The following is a 21,872-nucleotide window of genomic DNA, read 5'->3' as shown; positions in this document are numbered from 1 at the left end:
ACAGCGACACCTGTGGCCGTTAAGTCAACGAAAGTCAGTGTTGGGCTCGCGCTTGTTCCCGCTCTACATAGACATGAACGAGCATCGCTCAAAACAGTGAGGCGACACGCGTCAGCTAAAACCACAATATCACTATATTTCACCTGCTTGGCAGTAATGTTAGCTGACCAGACGAAGGTCTCTCCATGAATCACTGCTGATCCTAGTGTTGGCTTTTCCTGCTTCAACCTCCCGACCACAGCCGGAGGAAACAGGGGAGACACCGGCACCCGGTCGGAGACGATAACGTTTCTCGCTGCGGAGCCCCGTCACTTCACAAGACACGGGAAACCTCTGTTGGTCTGGAGGAGCTGCAGCATTTATTTCTGCACAAACGTCCACTGTACATTCACTAGATATTCTCAGAGCTAAACTAACTCTTCCGCAGTGTGTAGTGTGTAGTGTAAAGGTGGAGCGAGAACGCGCGCGGTGTGTGACTGAAGGCAAGCATGCAGAGGAGCAGAGTACAACAGAGACTCTGGCCCTGGAAACCAAAGCTACGGTCTCCTCCGTCTACTACGACCACGGCCAACACTGTTTAACAGACGGGCTTCACTAGATATAACTTTGCGGTTTTGGTGCTTCCGTGTAGTTTGTGTTGGAGTCTTGTCTGAACAACGTAGACACACGCGAATGGCATATGCGAGCGTGCATGGGAAACGTAGGATTTATACATGTAAAAAGTTACAAACAGTCCCTTTAAGTAAAGAAAAAAAACAGCTCTCGGACGGGAGCCGGCTCTTTGAACCGGCTCGTCCGCGACCAACACATCACTAGTCTGTGGTACCTGCTGGCTACTTTAACTTAGCAGCCTTTACCTATCACTCACTCACTTATATGTTATCAGGGAATAATGATAATAAACCGCAGACAAAATGAATTTATTTTGTTTCCCCCTCGATGCGCAGCTGCGTTTTAAGGAGAAGATGGAGATGGACACCACCATCCATTAGTATTTTAGCTGCTGTAGCTGTGTTATTTAGCTGAGTCCATTTTGCGTGTTAACTGGAAGTGGAAGGAAAAAGACAAAGAGAAAAGAGCTTTCCAATAAGCTACAATGGTTTGGGCCTAAGAAGAAGAGAAGAGGTAAGGATGGGGACTATCATAACAGATTTAGTGATTAACATCAGTGGTTGTTGGACATTTAGAGAGGATGTTAATGGAAATATCTGCAGAAAATGTCATTTGGTTTCATAGCAACCTAGCTGCTAGCTGCTAGCCTCTTAAAGCTAACTATGCTAAAGCAAAGATGCAGGTAGTCCTGTAAGGTAGCGTGTCTTTGCTAAAAGGGGCAGCTACTTTTGAGTTATGATTAAACAGTAATTGTTGTACATGTTATATGTCTTTTATTGTGTCCTCGTTGAAGTATCCTAGACAACGCAGTGATGGTGTTTTTGTGTCCATGTAACGTTGGCTAACATGACGTCGGATGTTTGTTTTCTCTTGTTTAGCTATGCTTGACATGCCTAAGTTTGCAAACTATTAGTAAGTTTTTTATGATATTTTAACATTTGTTAAGTGCAAACAATAAACAGAAGTTTGTTTATTGTGTAAATAACACTTCAGGTTTTGTAGATGAACTCTTATAGGTGGATAACTCACAATTAGAGCAACACTTTTCTATTACTTGCATGCAGTTTTTCTAGTCATAAACAAGACAATTAAAGTAATCCTATAGGTCCATAACAGTGTTTTTTTGACACAGTGACTAGCAAAAACTTTTGGGTTTGTTGTAGCCTCACATCATATCCTGCATTTATTATAGCACTTTGCTCCAAGTGTCACTTCCAAGCTGTCTTAAGTCAAAAATCATAATCACTCACTGTTGATCATGAAGGCAACATTATGTGTCTATCTAGATTTTGATCTAAGCTAAAGGACAGCTGATTTGCTTTTTTTCTAGGAAGCCATTTTACGTGCCTCAGTTGGGGGAAGGGCCAGAAAATGCATCATAAGTCCACAGTTAAGTAACAATTAGGAATACCACAGCTCACATGTATGTATCTAGCAGGGTTGGAGACACATGGAGACAAGGACATATAGCAATCAAGCTTGTTTATCTTGGTTGACACATCATCATGGTGGTGGGTGGAGGCTTGGGGGTCATGAACTCATTTATGGCAGGTAGCTGTGAGCTTGCACAACATCTGTAGTCAGCTGGTGGTAGAGCTAGTTTGTTTGAGTTGTGGGTACACTTTAAGTGTATGGAAGTGTTAGTCTAAGTGTTTTATTTTAATGTGGACATGCAGGATTGACAATACGTTTAATAAAAGCAGAAGTAAACATCTCCCTTCTCTTTTAAACAGTGACATTACCGACACTATTTACCATTAAAGCATTACTCTGTAAAAGAAAAGTAGAAAATAGGGATGCACCGATTAGATTTGTTCAGTCCCGATACCGATAGTGATACCTGGGTTTTGGGTATCGGCCGATACCGAGTACCGATCCGATACCTGTGTTAAATTAGTAACCTGTATGCCTCTCTGTGTGGAAGTGACTGGGATCATTCTTTTATGTGTAAGGCAACATCAGGCGTGACTTAAACATTGCTTTCCTATCTTTGTAAAACAAAATGTGATGAATAAATATATAATAAAATAAATAATTAAAATAATAAATCGCACACCAGCAACTTGGTAAAAAATCTTCAAAATTAACAGGAATTACAATTCAAGTGGAAACGTTGTTAATGCAGCAACAAATTGGTCAAACCTTAAACAGAACATCAACATGTATATAGTATTTAAACGTAGAATTTAATTGAATAGATCGGCCCCATTGTCACCGATACCAGATCCAGCGTCATGAGTCAGTATCAGCCCGATATCCAATCCCATATCGGTGCATCCCGAAGTAGAAATTCTTTTTTTAATACATTGATAGATACAAGCTCAGTCTGAGTAAGCATAATGGTTGTAAACATGACTATTCCAACTTGTTAAAGCACATGTAAACAGCTTAAATTAACTATAGTATCCCTCAGTCGGAGTTTTTTTTACAACATTTTTTGACTCGGTTTGCAATCACAATGTTTGATAGATACCATTTGAATCTACTCGCATGTTTCACAGTAAAAAGAGCAGATTAAACATTATGCCTTTGCTAAACTTACATGAAGGGTGTAACGTGATGGCAATATGTCAGAAACTTTAATTCAAGCTGATGTTGATGTTGTGAAAGCTGTTTCGGTGATTAATCAGGCTATGCTGAGATGATATGACCAAAGATCAACTTTAACATTTGAGAATATTTACCTTCATATTGAATAATAAAAGAGACGTTTCAGATTAGGGCTGGGCAATATGACGATATATATCGTCAAAACAATATAAAAATGTCTATTTAGTTTTCCAGTATTTAATTCACACGGGAGTACACACAAATAGGCTTTACCATGTGGTTATTTCATAAAGACTATTTATTTACTGAATTCCCCGAAAACGTGTTGTATCGATATCGAGATATGAAATGACCTATATTGTGAATTTTGGCCATATTGCCGAGCCCTTTTTCAGATACAACATGTTATTTTAAACTGTTAATAGTTCATCATGTTGTACATTGTCCTTAAAATGAAGATGTTGATAGGCGATATAAGGAAGAAGCATGTGACTGCAAGATGACTGGGGGTTGTAGTTTTGGGGTAGCACAGAGGCACTTCGGGAAAACTTAAGCTGACACATGAGACATTTGTCTGCCTAAAATCAGGTGACTCCCAATGTCAGTACTGATAAATTATGGGAATAATAACGAAACAGTTCTTTGAAATACTGTTTTATTGCTCATAATAAACGTCCATGTAAATGTGGTCAGTGTGTTACGGCAGATAAAAGGTTTTTCCTGTCATCTTGTGCTCCCTGTGACGCAGCTCACTATGAAATCGTCTTCACTTCCTGTTTAGGTTTCGCTGTGGTTTCAGTATAACTGTTTCCTCTGTAGCCAAGCAAAGGGCACATCGTGCACATGTTCTGTCGAGATGTTATGGTGGTGACTTGTTTGTCCATTCCAGACAGGGGAGTGGGGTGCATGTTTTCTTTGGCCCTTTGACACATCCATTGTACATTGCGGTGGTAGTACAGTGTGGTTTTCCAGGCTGGATGTTTGGAAAATGAGCAATACCTAGCTCCAGACTGTTTGACAACAACAAGTAATTGTCAGGGCTGCCCTCTTAAAACTGAGTATTCCTTGTCGGAATAAACCGCATGCTTTACAATACTACTTTATCTTGTCTTTATCACCTTCATCTCCCTTTTGATAATTGAAATTAATTTAATGTGAAGTCAAAAAGGAATCATAGCAATCATGTGGTTTGTTAATTGTATATGCTATTATTTAGAGCTAATTGTGTCTTCAGCTAAGACCTGTACGTTTATAATCAAATCTTATTTCCTTTTATAAAGAGAAGCTCGACGAAAGTAAGTTGTTTGAAGGCTCTTCCAGAGTCTGCCAGTTTAATTAGCCCCGAATCTAATCAGACATCAGCAGCTCTTTTTTTATCCCTCAGTACGGCTGCTCACACAGCAGAAAAATATGCTACTCACTGTGTCCTGACCTCATGCATCTGTTCTTCAGCTTTTGTTCTGTAGGATGTGAGTTAAGCTCTCATGTGGCTATATAGTCCAGTGGAGGTGAAGCTCATTAAGGCCATTTCATTTCACAGATCTGGCACACATCCGTGCTGTGAGATACTGCACATTATAACACTCACTCTTAGACTAGTGGAACAGTAATGCTTCTGATAAAGGGCAATACAAATCACTGGCATAGCATTTTTCACAGCAGGGTAAGTGCTTTGCAGGCAATAACAAATGGATCAGTAACATAAACAGTAAAAATCCCAGTTAGTGAGATGGATCCAGAAGAGTAAAATGAGCAAGTACAGCAAGTATTGATTTATGAAATACATAGATTTTGTAATAAGTGATTCAACCAGCGGGCAACCTCTGGTCTGAAAAGTGAAGCCAATGTGGAAGTGTCTTAAACTTGCATTTTTTCAAGTCTATGAAAAAATGACCCTACTTCTCACTTGATTTATTACCTCAGTAAACATTGTAAACATGAGTTATGAGGTATTCGGGACAGCCCTAGTACCTTGTGATTGACAGGTTGCTACCACGCCGTTGTCCGGTCTGCGAGTTGTCCCTGTTTTTGTCTTACAACTTTAACCCTTGCACAGTGTGTTTTGAGGTCATGAAAGTTAATTGTAACATTTAGGTCGCCTAAAAAGCTCCACCCTCTCATGTCACTTCTGGTTGCAAATAATCAAGATGGCGATGGCCAAAATGCCGAACTCGTGGCTTCAAAACGGCAGTCCACAAACTAATGGATGACGTCACGGTGACTACGTCCACTTCTTATATACAGTCTATGGATTCGACAGAAACTAATATTGCTATGCTAAGTTTCTGCACAGGAACTCTTCATGGCAAAGACCCTAATGTTTATGAATCCTACAATGTAATTTTTCATCAACTGGGCTCTTCATTCACGTTCACATTTGGCAACAGCATGTATTAAAACGCACGCTCTGGTGAGTGTGAAGGTTTATTTAGAGGTTCAGAGTAGTAAGCTGTAGCTTAGCATGTTTCTATTTGTAGGCCGGCAGATATCCCAGAGTCAAATTTAGCCCAGACTGCTCTCTGAGGAATAAGATTGTGACTGATATATGGAAAACTATCACATAGCACAAAAATCCCTATGACTCCTCAGTAGGGTTGGGGTGATTTTGGACTTCTCTTGTTATCATGTGTGATAAATAGGAATGACTGCTTTCAAAATATACTTGGCAGGTGATTGGATGAACCATATGTCAATCAAACTTGGCCAGTCGGACCTGGGAGAAGAGCAAAAACATCTTTTCCATCGTGAAAAGCCTTCAGTGCCGGTCTTTGCTCTTCTTTCAATGTTGTTTAGAGCGAACAGTCGCCTCTCTTAATGCATTACTTGAAGCCATGAATTGTCCTGTGATATGTGATCCGGCAATTCTCGCGTGATCTCGTGACATCGCAAGAAAATACAGTTGCCGTGCAAGGTTAGAGTAATAGACCATTAGGTGGAGTGTTTCATGTATGTAAGCATTAATGGCTCAGGCCAAAAGAGAACCTGATATAAACAGTTGAGGTTTATCTGTTTGACCAAGCCAAGATAGGTTTTAAGTGTTTCTTGGCATTACATTACAGTAATGAGCAATAATCTGTGAATTATTAAAAGCTTATGAAAATAATACATACAAAAGCTTTATTTAAACGATTGACATGGGCCATTTTTGCAGAATAATTAAAATTAATTAGATATTCACAAAATTACTCCTCCTGCTCCCACTACTACTGTTGTTTTTAAGAAATTGCCAAACAAAATTTAAACGTAATAATGATGTTGTGCCTAAAGACTTTATTAGAGGAGTTATCTTAGATTACACAAATACTTAAGTGACAGTTTTGTGAACTACCAGTGTGTGTGTATATATTCTCATTTAATTATCGCTGACATCCCTAGTCACTGTTTTATTAATAATTCAGCATCTTTTGTATATCTGCTTGAAAGGCTACTTTTACTCATCAAGTCTTGATGATTTCACGGTTAACCCTAAGAATTTTAACGGGACATTGGTAACCATTTTCACAATTTTAGAATAACGGAGCTATTCAAGATTATAAAACCACACTTTATCTAAGTGTACTGACCATGCTAAGTTTAAACTATAGTTGCGTCATAATATGTTGAATCAATATTGACTTAAAGCTTAGTGAGTGATTTGTAAATTGTTAAAGTCTTACTATAGATTAGATATGGGTGAAAAGGGTCGTGAAATTAGTAAGCTTGGTGTGCATATTGAAGAGCTTGAATGACACAGGTTCTTTGGAAATGTTGCCAAGATAATGGAGGATTGTGTGTCATGTTCCACTAACAATGAGGCGGAAAAAAGTACCCTGAGCATTGTGCTATTTGTGTCAAAGCTGTGAGTGGCAGCATTTTGTTTCTGAGCTCATCTGATTTTATTTTCAAGTCAAAATCCACATGAACTTTCTATCGTTTGGCTTTGTATGCTATTTACTTTACCACAGACTATTACGCTGTCTTGAGGGGTCATGAAATGGCTGTCAAAGTTAACGAGTTGAATTAGTTTTAATGCCACTAATTTCTTTAATGCAACTAGGTTGTAGCGGGCTAGAGTGAAGATACTGGTATCATATGAAACTAGAAAACCTAAGGAATTCCAATTGGTCCCAACCATGCCATACTAGCTTGTCGCGAAGGAGGCTAAATAACGCTGTGATAATCACATGCAGTTTTGGTCAAGTCATAGTCAAGTCGGCTCACTGACATACTGACAGCTGTTGTTGCTGGTTGGGCTTGAGTTCGCCATGTTATGATTTGAGCATATTGTTTTGTGTTAAATGCAGTACCTGTGAGGGTTTCTGGGCAATATTTTTCATTGTTTTGTGTTGTTAATTGATTTCCAATAATAAATATATACATACATTTGCATGAAGCAAGTATTTGCCCACTCCCATGTTGATAAGAGTATTAAATACTTTACAAATCTCCCTGTAAGGTACATTTTGAACAGATAAAAAATTGTTGATTCATTTGCGATTAATCGCGAATTTGAATCGATTGACACCCCTAGTCACGATACAAAACAAGTACAATTTAGCGATGGAAAATAAATTAATCCAAATGCAAAACCCAGTGTAACATCCCATTGCACTTCACCTAAATAGTGTCATCCTAAAAGCAAGTTGCTTGTGAAAGTTTTTTTTTTAGTTTGATTTTAAGATCTCGGCATTAAGACGTCCCTGTCCTAGAGGCATTTTGTGCAGTTTTCAAACACAGAGTGGGTTGTGTTCATTGTAAATAATACTCCACTTCTTACTAAACCTGTTTGCTGGATGTCAACTATACAAAGCGCGCCTTAATGAATCTATTATTAATTAGTTTTGAAATGCAGAACACTAGTCACAGCACTGGGCTCCTATTGGTAAACGCTACCAGCTCCCTGTGATTCAGATAATGCACGCCTGCTGAGTGGAGGCATTCCAGGCTGTGAGTCAGTTCAAATACTTCAAACCTGCCTGAATGAAAGGATATAAGCAGTTGTTTAGAGAACATGCCAATCAAGGCTTGGAGCCTTGTTTTGATATGTTAATTAAAGCTAATCTGGAGCTTCAAAGAAATATTGAGGAAGCAGGAACTAAAGAATTCTGAATACTCAGACTTAATCCTAATTTTGACACCGTCTTCCTCAAACATCAACAGCTAAATACTTTGACATAAAAGGAAGACAGAAAATTAGGTGTATTCATTACTGCTTTTGTTGTATGAATATGTCTTTGCACTATTACCATTTGTGTTTCCTAAGGAAAGTAATGCTTTTGTAAGATAGTGTTGATTTAAAGTCAGAAGTCATTCTTTTTTGGGGCCATTTTTGATAGAGACCTTCTCGTAGCGGTGCAGTCCTGACGGCGCTTGTCCCCAAACAGCTGCTTATATGAGGCAGGTTTGCAGCATTTGAATGGACCCTCCCTCTGGAATGCCTGCTGTCAGCAGGTTTGCTTCAAAAGCACCAGGGGAGGTGGCACTGACCGCCCATCTGTACCCATTACTGACAATGTGTTGTTCCGATGCATTATAAAATACTCTCTGTTAACAGCATTTGTATGAATGCAGAAAACGGTTTATGTGTTTTTCTCTACTTATTAAGGGGAAACACCCCAGTCAAAAATATTGTTATTTTCATGCACTGGTCAATTTTGAGATTTTGGGCTATTTTGCTTCCATAACATGTCTTATTTCAGAATAGTGGAAAGAAAACATCCAAAATACACATTTAGGTGTATGTCTGACTATATTATTTTCCATTTACGTCTATAGATTTCTCCTAAATTCAGCAAAAGCATTAGATAATTGCTCATTTGTATATTTAAAAATACAATTTCAGAAAACTTCAATGTAAGTAATCTAACTGGGGAAGTAAAAATTGGGCCCATTTGTGATCATCATAGTGATTTTTAGACTCCATACTAATTTAATGGTATCACATGGCTTTGTAGCTGCTCAGTTGCATTTTCTACGTAATGAGATTGTTATTGATTAAAAAACCAAGGGTAGTAGCCTGTTTCTATTTATAAAAATGAATGGCATATATATATAATTGATGTGCTGATAATAACTGACTACTACATGCAAGTATGAACTTAAGACCGAGAGAGTAAGAGAGCAGGAAAAAAGTGTTTTAGATTAGATCAAATTATTCAATACAGTTCTGTATTTCCAAGAAAACGTGCGCCCTGATCATAAATACATGGAGCCCGTCTCAGTTCTGTGCAATCTTAAAGTTTCCATTGATGACCGGATGAGCTACGCATTTCAAAATGTCACAATAAAGTGATTGTAAACTGAGTCAAAGGGTGTTTCCCCAAATCTGGATGTCATCATTTTATGTCAGAACTTTTTCTCTTGCTCACTTTTCCTTATCCCTTAAGTGACACCATAATTAAACAGTACATCAATCATAAAGATTATAAAATGATCTGACAAAATCATTATGCATGTTCCCTAAAGTAATATATACCTGTAGAAAAAGAACTACTGTGGGCTTCAGGTAACGTAAAAACACTTAAAGGCTCTCGCTAGAGCCAGTGTCTGGCTGTGCTACCAAAGAACGGATATTGCCAAGAAGTGGAAGTCAACTGTTCACTTTATTGCAACGTCAGCGCCAAGTAGCAAAGCTACGATTACGCCATTTTGGACTGAAAGTGACTACCGGAAGCCAGTAAAACATCCGCCTATAAAGTGCTGCACAAAATTATTTCTATTCTATTGTAATTTTCTACCGAAATGGCCTGTGCTGAACAATAAAATATTATAAATATGATAAGCGTTGTCAGTCCAAAATGGCGGTAGCACTGGAGTTTCGTCTCTTTGCTTTTATACTGTTTGGTGTCACTGTAGAAACATGGCGGACTCCGTGAAGCGGACCCGCTCCCTGTGAAGATATGAAGGGCTCATTCAGTCTCAGCTGATTGCACACTAATGAAAAGTTATGAATATTATATTCCGTTTCTGTTAATAGATTCCCCAAAATGTTACACGCTGTTCCTTTTAAAGAGTTTCAGGCTAAGTTTAAAAGATGTTTAGCTATCGATCTGAACTTTGGAAAGAGCCGAAGGGCCCCTGCCAAAGGATCTGGGTCTGTGTGTACCAACTCTTTGGTGCTTATCTATAATATATCAAGGAGCCAGACCTCTAAAGTGTTCTTTAGAAGTGATCAAATCTTAACATCACCGGGAAGAAGTGAAATGGCATGATGCTGCCAGTTTTTTTTACTAGATAAAAAAAATCTTTGCGGCGTGTGATAACACATTTGTCAGCATGTCATCATCATGTATAGATGATGAAAACGTCTCCCGTTTGTTACAACCTGCTCGCCGGAAACAGCGCGCTGTCTCTTTAACAGGCTGCACGGTGCTTTGCCCTGTGCTCCGGGCATAGTGGGGGAGGGAGGGAGGTTGTTGACGGAAAGATGGGACCCGATTGGCTGGGTCTTACTGAGGGCAGTGACATCACACGGAGGAGAGGCCCTGTGGTGTAAAATAACATCTCCTTTTATGGGACGAGGTGGATCATACCATTCTCGGGGAGAGGTGAGATTTTGTTCCCCTCTCGCTGCTCTCTCGAGGCAGTCTTCCTCCCTGTAGATTTTCCCCTTAATTGGCCTGTGAGGCTCTTTTGTAAATTAATATAGCTCTAAGGCTCTTTAGACAAGCTCATTTATTTCTTTAGCGTTAATCCTCTCTTCTTAAACCACTTCTTATTTTATCAGCTTTTGTTTTACTGTTTTAATTTTGAGTTTGAAGGTGTATTAAACTGCAGTATCACTTCTTTCCTCTCTCTTTTCTCGCTGTCTCTCTTCTTTGAAGGTGTAATTAGTAAGATTAATTGTTTTAGACATTGATGTATTGCAATGTTTCGGCAGTCTTTATAAATGTCTCATCATCACTATGCTTTGTTGTCGTGTTGAGCCCCCATAAGAATGGAGGACGGAACCTGCCGAAATAAATGACTTGATAAATAAATAAATTAAAAATGTAGCAAAAATAATATTAAAAATAAATGCAGCCATTATTTCATTGATAAAATGTGACATAAATTGATATTTCTGTTTTAATTTGCTTTATTTATTTATCTGCGTATCAATTCCCTTATTTATTTAGTCTTCTGTTTGATTTTCCCTTAAAACAAGTTTTTGGGAAATAAATAAGGGTTGAAATGCAAAGGGAAAATCGTGCATAAATAAATAAATACATAAACAAATACATACATTTAGAAATAAATATAAAATAAATAAAAAATAAGTACAAAATAAGTAAATTTGAAAAATAAATACATAAATAAAAGGGAAAATTAAACAGAATAGTAAATAAATAAGGGAATTAATACAAAGATAAATAGATAAAGAAACAAATTAAAACAGAAATATCAATTTATGTATTTATTTTTGCTACATTTAATGACATTTATTTATTTATCGAGTTATTTATTTATTCATTTATTTTTGGCAGGTTCTGTCCTCCATGCACAAGTGCCTCCTTTAGATAATTCATATGGTTAATTGACTGCAATTAAAAGACTCCTTGCTGGGCTGTTTTTCCTCATAGTTGAAGATTAAAATTGGCCCACAGTGCTGTTAGCATTTAAGACAAGAGGCACCACCAGGACTGTCTCACACTCGTGCCAAATCTCTTTTTTTATCCCATCTTTCAGTCTCGCATTCACTCTTAACATTTGCACACTTACCCACCCACAGCCTCTTGTTCTCCACACATGCTTTAACCTCAAAACACTACACAAACAGAAAGAAAAGCTTTGACGTTTCCTAGCGTGTGACTACCCCCGCTGTTTGCCGACGTGGTATCTACCGAGAGCGAGCAGTCACCTCCCCTCCCTAAGTCAGATTTGTCACCACTCCAAGGAAATACACTGTACCTTCGAGTCGAGTAAAGAAACTGTAGTTACACTCTTCTAGCTGGATGCCCACAGATACATTTAGAAATAAAAAGGGGGCCAGGTTGTCTTCACTGGAGGAGGTTGGCGTAGAAATTTAGGCTGACAAGTCATAACGAGAATACTTCTGAATCCCTGGGAGATCCTTTGAATCCTCCTCCCTCCTCCTTCCAATGTTTCAGTGGTTGGGGCCATGGCCTCTCAGTCAGGGTAAGAAATGCACGGCTAGTTGGCTGCTTTACTTATTTCTCTTGGTGTCTGGAAAGAACAAAACACTTTACTTAATCTTCATAGTCATAGTAAAATGTTTTTGGATGATCTTACGAGTATAATGGCTGTCTCACAGAATCCCTGTCCTGTACTCATAGTGCTCAGATGACCATCAGTTCTTCCTTTCTTTTTTTATTTGATTGTGTTGAAGACGTGGCTTGGCTGTTATGTTGTGAGTTAAAAAGAGACAGATGAGCTGATTAATTTAGGTACACAGTGAACTGCCTTCTCAACTCTGAAGACTTTGACCTTTTCAGTCTGGCACACTGTTGAATGATTACAATAACCGCATGGACACCACACTTTGATAATCAATTATAAATGGCATTTAAACTCATGTCTTGTGTAAGAAGTGATTTGCTAAAGGCTGGCCAACAGTAAAAGAGTTTTCAAATTGAAAATGTGAGAGAAACCCCACACACGTTATGTTAAATTCAACAGTTTTGTTCCTATAGTGTGTGGTGAGCAACAATTTGGTCAAAACAGCAACAACACACTAACAGATTACATTCATGAACAACAAGAATCCCGACTCAAAAAATCGTGAATCTCGCAAAATCTCTTGCGATTTAAACGTGATTTTAGTGTAAACAAACATGGTGGACAACGGGCAGGAAGAATTAGTGATGTTCACGAAGAAAAAGAAAAATAATGGATGGAGACATGTTAAATAAACACTTGTGTTGTTACCACAAATCAACAAGTTGGTCCTCCATATCTGAGCTCCATCTTATTACTACTTTATGCTTCGCGTTTTGCATTAGCTCATGCATTAGCCGCGGCCGCCATGGTAGTTGTCTGTCCTTCTGCGTTATTGGTTTTCCTCGGGGTTCCCCACACACAACAGGAGATCCAATCGTAAATATTGTAATAATATAATGTTTAATTCTTACGATTTGAAATTGGTGCGGCCAGGATGGACTTCTGAGACGATCGGGGGATGTAAAAAAACACTCTTAACATACCTCACACCTCAGGAATATCTGGAAAGATAATCTTTAGAACCATCAAAAAATTGGGCCCAAAATCGTCTTGGTTCTCATGTAGTGTGTACCCAGCATTAGACATCATGTTTCCTCTTGTTGTACCCTAGTATGTTGGAAACTGATCAACTCCGTAGGGCCTGGGCTTTGGAAACCAAGGCTCATTTATGAACTGTTTGCTCTTGAAACGAGTAAAACATAAATGAAATTGCTTGTTCTGGGTGTTTCCCAAACTGGGCTGATATTAGGATAAGGCACTAGTGCATGATTTCCCTCAAGGCCACAGGTTAAATGGCAGTTGAATTTTTGGTTATTGAGTCAGAAATGAGCAATAAGCTCGACGGGGCCCCCTTTAACGGGGAAAGGAAATCCCCCAATATTAGGCTTAAAAGAGTAGATCTTAGATTTGAAAGTTAGTTGGAGATACTGTGTTGCATCTAGTATTAACTGATTCTGGGTCATTGTGACTAGAAGTGGGGATGTCCCCTCCACCATGCTGTAGTAGTTGCTCTGTCATGTTAGACATATGATTATTTTTCTCTATCCCTGCTGTCTTCTGTGATGCTAAACCACACTTGGCACACAGTTAGCTTCCGTCCACTGTATTATAAACAGTACACATGTGTGTTGACACGAGGGAAAACTGCAATGCAGACAGAAGCGCAGTTGGTTCACAGTTTTTCAGGAATCAATAAGTTGAAGTGGAAAACGTGTTTCTTCACAAGTTCTTGATTCTTATACAAGATCATCCACACAAAAGTTGCTTTCTATAGGGCTATTCACTTATCCTCAAAGTCATATGATTTCTTCAAAACAAGAACTCTACTTTGTAGCTTTACTCAAAAATGAATATAAAAATGTTCTTAACACGTGTTTGGGAGTATTTACAGAAAGGCTTTAGGTCCTTTTTATCATTCATGTAAAGGCATTGCATTGTTGAACTGGGTTTTGGTTTGCTTCTCGAGTTTTGGCTGGTCTAAGGCCAGCAGGTAAAACAGGTTGTGCTCCAATGCTTAATCCATAGTCACACAGTCACATCATGTCGCCAAATCTTTCCCATTCTTATTTCCATTCGGGTACTTGGTGTACTTCATTATTTATTCAAAACCAAAAGCACGTTATAACTTTTTAGCCTTTCATTTTAACCAAGATAGTAGAGCTGCAACGATTAATCTATTAGTTGTCAACTATTAAATTAATCGCCAAATATTGATATTCAATTAATCGGTTTGAGTCATTTTTAAGAAAAAAAAGGTACAAATTCTCTGATTCCAGCTCCTTAAATGTGAATATTTCTGGTTTCTTTACTCCTCTATGACAGTAAACTGAATATCTTTAAGTTGTGGACAAAACAAGACATTTGAGGACGTCATCTTGTTTTTTTGTAAACACTGACGATATTTTTTTTTATAATTTTCTGACATTTTATAGACCAAACAACTAATGGATTAATCGAGAAAATAATTGTTAGTTGCAGCTCTACAAGATAGATTCCTTGAAAAAACTTGTTAATTAAGTTATTGTGATGTTGCAAAGGCGGGTATGGGCCTACATACGAACATTTCTGCTCCAATATTGTTGAAACCATTGGCAGACAGTTGAGCCTCCTGTCTGTTGGTTTTCCTAAGTGCTGTGCTACAGTATGACAGGGTGTAACCCCCTGTTCAACTAATAAAAACCAACAGATTGGGTCAATTAGTTGGGCAGAATGAACAAAGGATTCAGTGCCTTGGAGGCATTTGACTATTTAACGCTTTGCTAACAGTGGCCCATTCACACATTCAGCCCCTCTCCAAAACTGACATTGACAGGCTCATTTACATATACATGTAGTACCAGCATAGTAAATGCACTCTAGGCACATAACCATTTAGTTTGATTATTTGTCTAACCAATGGAGATGTAGAGAGCATGAGCGAGAGCATTTCCAGGGCATGAAACTTGCTTTTTCTTAAACCACAGATGACATTTATAGCATGAAAGACCTTCAAATGGTACTTGTCAGCTGCCTGGTAGAGGAGGCAAAATAACTAACATCAAGCAGAATTTACTAGGATGTGGCTCACACTCGTAGCTGGAAGTCCCTGTCATACTGGAGAACAGCATTTATGCTTTGTTTACAGTTTCTTTGTGAACTTCACGATAGTTGTGCAGAACAAAATAAGCATAGGTAACAAAAGGAAAGTACTCCATTTTATGTCCATTGCCCTCCTCAAAGCCGCAAACCGTGCTTTCAGCCGTCTGCTCTGTTGGGCTGATAACGCTGCTGGACACGCCGCTCGCAAATCCTTTTGCGATCGCAAATCGCTCTGCTTGTGCAGGAGTATTGCGGCAGTAGTAGCATTATAAAATGCAGAATTTAACTGCACAACAGCTGCTAGCAGAGACAACAAGGTCAGCAACGTCTATAATTTGTTATCCACGTTGAATTAACCACTGGTAGTCGCATGTTATCACGGCTGTGTCGTTTGTTTTCTTCTGGAGAAGTGTCACATGATATGGCCGTGACCAATCAGGGAAGGACATATTGTGACTGACACCCTGTCTAAACATAAACAGATATTTTTTTTAAACGGATATTTTCCTCCACATTTTGGCCTCTCGTCCACACAAGAGTTTTGGGTCACAAAAAACGGCTTCTAAGGTGCCAATTTTTAAAAAACTCCAGTTTCGTTGTATCTGTGTTGACGTGTAAAATGGAGCGTTTGGGAAACGATGACATCCTCTCCTCATTTCGTGCATTCCCATTGTTGTTTTGTGTAATGAGCATGCGCCAGACACAATAACAAAGATGGCGAACTACCTGCTTTCTTACGTTTTGTTAGAGCTGCTCCAGTCCGATGTTCCAGTCACAAGAGGCCAAAGTGGTGAACACATTAAACATGTTGAGGCCGAATGGTGATTGAATGTGCTTTTGGCCGATTGAAGGTGAGGTTTGGAGCACTCAGAAGGGCTACGGACATAAATCTGAATCATTTGTCATTTATGCATGTAAAGAGACAGTTGATGACAGCTGAGTGATGACAAGAGTTATGAGGTTCGACCAGGAATCCCCCCCCACCAACAATAACTGTCATCGAACTGACTGTAATGAAGCCGAAGGAAAGGGAATGAGAAGGGTGGGAACAAAATTCATTGACCCTTAACTTGTGATCTCACTTGTGGTGAGATGTAAATATTACGGCGAGCTTTTTGAGTCGTTTTTGCGTGTGTTTTTTCGTGTGTACAGAATTTTTTTTTTAAACTGAGGGGTAAATATTCGTTTTTGAAAATATCTGTATGCATGTAGACAGAGCCTGATGAGACCCAATCAAGAAGCAAAGTCATCGTTTTCAAAGTTCTCCGTTTCTGTTCTTCCAGACTAAAATGCAACCCCGGAGTTTTCAAACTAAAATGGCGTCAGCAGTGTTTTCAAACCTCTCCGTTTCAAGGGTTCTAAAACACCGAAGTAGTGTGGACGTTAGACATAAATGTAGCAAGTTGGCTGTTTTAAAACGAAAACACATTAGTGTGACTTTAGCCTAAATCTTCCGCTCTGTTAGCTGTTGTAGACTCCTGTTGTCTGTGTGAGGAGATCAGTTGTCCGTTCAGTTGTAGCAAGTTTATTGTGCAATTTGACTTTAACCGTGTCTGTTTAGTTTTAGACAATGTGTAGTCTAAACTTGGTTCAAGAGATGATAACAGTGGGGTGTTGGTGGATGTTTGGATGATGGATAGCCTAAACAATGTTTTCTTCTTCTTCTTCTTTACACCACTGCTGATAAAACGGGTGTTAACAGTGTGTCTCAAACAGGTCACAGCGGCCTTGTTCAGCCTGCTGAGCTTTGGTTTAATGTAGCCTAGTATAGTGGTGTGTAAATCACGTTGCCTGTGACGAGCGATGACTCATAGTTGGGTGTTGTTGATGATGTAAAACAGGCAGAGGTTTTGTAAAGACTTTGGTTGGGAAATTACTATGTAGACTCACTGATGAGCTTACAGATAACCAGGCGTCAGAAGTTGTAAAAAAAAAAAAAAAAACGTGGAAGAGACTTATAGTCTACAGTACTGCTGTGTGATTAATAGTCTTGATCAGTATTCATGTGTGAACTCTTCCAGGAAGCGCTCAAAGTCTAAATATGTAGTCCAGTTTGTCGACTTTTCACGTCTCATTTCATTTCGTTGTGTTTTTTATCCTGTTCTTAAATCAGTTTCCTATCTGCTTCTTTTCATTCATACTTAGTAAAGATTGAAAAACTGTGTGTTGGGTTTATAATCTAGGAGGAGGCCGATTGGTTGCTGTATAATCGCACTCTGTCAACAACAGCCTTTAAAATCGTTGTTGTCTTTGGAAGAGCCTGAAGCTGTCGACTTAAACCGGGGAGGCGACACCACGCCTGGCTGACAATTTGCTTGTTTCTGGTTTTAAAAGCTCCGTAGTAGCTTTCTGTTACAAACATAAGTGTTAATTGTTCTTTTTCAGGCTAATTTCTCCTTTTAAAAAACATTTGTTCTGTCCAAATATTTTAATACTCCCAAGTGGCATCCAGCAGAACATTTTGTGTGACTTTTTACCATTTGTTAACACGACATTAACAGCCTTGTTGTGTTTTATACTCTGGTAGTGTACACAGTTTTATTTCATGTTCATGCATTTGGTGTTGTTTTTCTCTCTGGTGTGAATCCATGCATTCACTTACAAGGTCTCTGCCCTCAAATGGCTCTTTGCTTTTATGTTTGCACTACACACATTATGCTCAGAAGGACAGTAAGGGCAGCGATGTGTGTTTAGCTAAACAGTTATGGAGTCGGTTGCTTTAAGCTACAGTTAAATAGCAGCAGGTTATTATTTAATCCTAATTACAGGCTGAATTACCTTTATGCTAATCCTGAGAAGACTTTCATATTCTTTTCATGTCATGTGAGTGATGCTTTCACGGTCTATTTAAAAAAAAAAAAACTTTTCTGTTTGAATTAGTGATAGGCGATATATCGAATATATGTTTTCTTTAGTGTATAATCACCTGAAACTAAGAATCATTGTGTTTTTGTTAACTTAGAATGAGCTGTTTATATCTAATAGGGAGTGGGTCCTCCTCATGGAGTCTGCCATGTTGCACTACCATGTTTCTACAGTAGCCCAGAACGGACAAACCAGACTGTGTTAACTTTTCCTTTTCCTTTTTGTACGTGTTGAGGTCGGAAAAAGTAATGTAAGATGCCAGCCTCCACTTCGAGAAAGATGGTCAAACTAGCCCCTACGTTGTTTTACGGTACGTGTATGTAAGAGCGTGTAAGAACTGGCTTAAAAATAAAAGCGACCAAGAACTGACTTCAAAATAAAAGTGATCTTCTTTTGGTGGTAGGCAATTTCACATAAATTCAATAAGTCAATCAATTGAATTTGTGTGAATATTAAGTCAAACTTAATAAGAATACATTTCCAAAGACCAATCTGACTTCAATGTGACAGTACACCACCTCAAAGTGTTCAGATTAGTTTGCAAGAATGATCACGCTAGTATGATCGTACACATTAAAGGGTTAAATCAAGCAGAGCCTAAAAATATTGAGATATTATTTATAAGCCATATCGCCCACCCCTTATTTGAATTGTATATTTAGTGAGGGATAAAGTACAACGAGCCGGCCATTGTTGTGAAATAAACCCAGACAGGGGGTCCTGCATCGACCTGAAGGGGTTTATTTCACAACACTGACCCGCTAGCTGTACATTATCCCGCTTATTACACAGCTACTTACTTAAGAAATCAATAATCTCACACAAAAATGGTTCTCCAGAGTCTGACAGCAGAGCTACACCCATGGCAGCGGTCTGTTATACATAGCAACGGTCTGTTATAAAGAAATAACAAACTGTAGAATGCTGTGATTGATCGGAATCGAGCATTCAACAAAACCGTGTAATAATTGTAGTTAACAAACTTCTTGATGTATGACAACGTTGAAAATAGACATTAGTGGTTTCAGCTGGGGTATAAATTTACATTGACCATCTGCACAAGCCGATTATTTGCAGTAGAAGTAGACTACTGCGCATTGTCTAGACCAGTCTAAGCCTATTAGAAGAGACTACTTTCTCCACAGGTCATCTCTCTGTGTGCTCCCCTCTGTTCATGTGGGGTTTTACTAATGATGGGCCCTATCTGTGGTTTACCAAAAAACTGACTCATAGTAGAGGGTAGATGATGGCAGACTGTATGTTTTGTGGTGAACAGTTGGAAACTTGAAGTAGTTGGTATTCAAACCAAGAAATAATAGCAGGAAGAAAACTGAAGGGTTGTTTAGTTATGTTACTTCACTGAAGAAGAGTAAGTTTCAGGGAAATTATTTCATGAACGTCTCACTTTCATGACGCTGCGTCTTTTATAGCCATCATTGTAAAGCCACTTGATAAGAAGTGTGTTTTTGTGTTGACTGGTGGTCGTTCTGTTTGTGTTATCAGCAACATGAACCGTGAGGACCGGAATGTGCTCCGAATGAAAGAAAGAGAAAGGAGAAATCAAGAAATCCAGCAGGGAGGAGGAGGAGAGGCCTTTCCAGCAAATTCACCTCTCTTCCCTGAACCCTACAAAGTGGTAAGTTTCGTTTACCTCTCATTCAGTTTGGACACGCAGTCGATTAGTCACTTTAGAGGAGTTTCGTTACAGTGACAGGAAGGAAGATCCTCATTTTAACCCTTTGAACTCTAATAGAAATGGTCTGCCAGTGCCTAAATTGGTATTTTTGCTTATTGTGATGTAATTTTATGTGAGTATCATCAAATGCTTCATAACCCTAAAACCTGGACATCCGAAGCTACAAGGTTATATAAGTCAAAAAACATAAGAATTGACAAAAGTGTTGAAATTATGTAAAAAAAAAAAAAGAAATACAAAGATCACGCGTTTTTTTTTTCTTTTTTATAAAATGTTTCTAAATACAAACACAAAAAACATATTAATCCAAAAGTTTCTAAATGTAGAAACTTGAACAAAATATTTCGTAATTTCATTTTTTAGTTTTTTGAGATATATATATGCTCATTTTTATGCGCAGAACGAGTGCAAAGGCATTTTGATAGTTGTGTTATGTTCCGCAAGTAACGCAAATAGAGATGCACCGATCCAACTTTTTTAGTCCCGATACTGACACAGATACCTGGGCTTTGGGGATCGGCCGATACCGAGTACTGATCCGATACCAGTATTTAATTAATAAGCTATATGCCTCCACTGTGTGGAAGTGACTGGGATCATTCTTTTATGTGTAACAACAACATCAGACTTGACTTAAACGTTGCTTTCTTAACTTTGTGAAACAAAATGTAACAAATAAATACATAGATATAAATTTACTGAATTGTTATTTATCATTAAGATAATAAACTGCACGCAACTTGGTAAAAAATCTCCAAAATTAGAAGGAATTACAATTGAAGTGTAAACCTTACACTTGTTGATTTGTCAGCAGTCACTCTATCACACTATTTTGTGATAGAAAAGACCGAAGCATCAGCTTTCCGCTGCAAAAAGAATGAATGTTTTAGCTATTATGGTTTTTATTTTAGATCGATTTTAAACAGGATCATGCAAACAATAATTTCCCGCGGCCGCCTGCGCGAGGTCCGTTTTACATGTTTGTTATTTTTGACCGTTGTGCAAAACTGCTAAGAGGAATGTTTAGCTTCAGGCTTCTGTGTCAAAGGTGGAAACTCTCTTTCTTTTTGTGTCTTTGTACACACGTGTGTGTATGTGCACGCTTTATGTAATATTTATTTGACTTCAGTCCTACACTGCTTCTGTCTGGAAAAAAAAAATTCAGTTGTTAGTTGATTAGTTTTTCCGAAGTTGTTCTCAAGAAAATCCTATGTTTGATTTAGAGTTGAGAACGCATTTTGTTGCTGCCTTTTATTAATGGAAAAAAAGGTTTTGTTTTGTTTCTTTCTCACAATGACCTTCAGGATCCTGCAGGTTTTGTTTACAGTTTGTGTGATGAAAGATAAATAGGTCGAACTCAAGAAATGCTTTAATACCCATGCACAACATGTCTGAACAAGCTCTACTGACAATTCTTTTATAGTCAAAAATTACATTAATTATAGGTATTAAAAACAATAGCAGATGCTTTTGCAAACATTTGTTGGCTTAGATTAAATAATGGTTCGCTGTCAGATAGTCAGCTATTGCCTAACTCTGCACAAGATACAAAAGAGTCGGTTGAATTGACAACACCTGTCTTTGGTTAGCTGCTTTTGTAGTGCAGCTGAAGAAGGTAAATATAAGATCGTGCCAGCCTCCTCCCATCTCTTCCTCCCGTGCTCACAGACAAACATAGATGTAGGCCAGCCAGCTCCCTGCTCCAGTATAATTGTAAAGAGGATTTGAGTTCTCTGAACTGGTCTAATCTTTGTCACTAACCAGATTTGAGCGGAGGTAAGTGGCTCCTCTCCTTAGCTAGAGTTAGCCATCAAAGAGCCGGAGAGGAATGTGTCCTGACAGGTTGGAGAATAGAAACGCGACCAGAGGTGAGTGATGAGTGAGGGCCTGTGTGTTTTGGACCACAACAAAGTGAAAGGTATGAAGCTGGCTT

The 21,872-nt window shown here is 38.6% G+C and overlaps 1 protein-coding gene across 8 annotated transcripts in view; it reads left to right on the top strand.

Moving 5' to 3' along the window:
* Nucleotides 1-812: 812 nt before the first annotated feature.
* The window catches only part of aff4 (AF4/FMR2 family, member 4), a 38,347-nt gene continuing 17,287 nt past the window's right edge, over nt 813-21,872 (top strand). For 2 of the 8 annotated variants that reach the window (XM_037748271.1, XM_037748270.1), the window contains exons 1-2: nt 11,573-12,258; nt 19,747-19,879. In XM_037748271.1, the coding sequence (XP_037604199.1) occupies nt 12,242-12,258; nt 19,747-19,879 (150 nt within the window). In that variant the 5' untranslated portion in view covers nt 11,573-12,241. Of the gene's footprint in view, nt 1,126-1,508; nt 1,525-1,942; nt 2,002-11,571; nt 12,259-18,478; nt 18,554-19,744; nt 19,880-21,872 lie in introns of those variants that run through there. The other 6 variants (XM_037748274.1, XM_037748276.1, XM_037748275.1 and 3 more) reach the window with 6 other exon arrangements.

Source organism: Sebastes umbrosus, chromosome 17 (assembly GCF_015220745.1).
Source record: "Sebastes umbrosus isolate fSebUmb1 chromosome 17, fSebUmb1.pri, whole genome shotgun sequence".
Taxonomy (NCBI): Eukaryota; Metazoa; Chordata; class Actinopteri; order Perciformes; family Sebastidae; genus Sebastes; species Sebastes umbrosus.
Note: the sequence above shows the minus strand (reverse complement) of the source record. Positions and strands in the feature narration are given on the sequence as shown.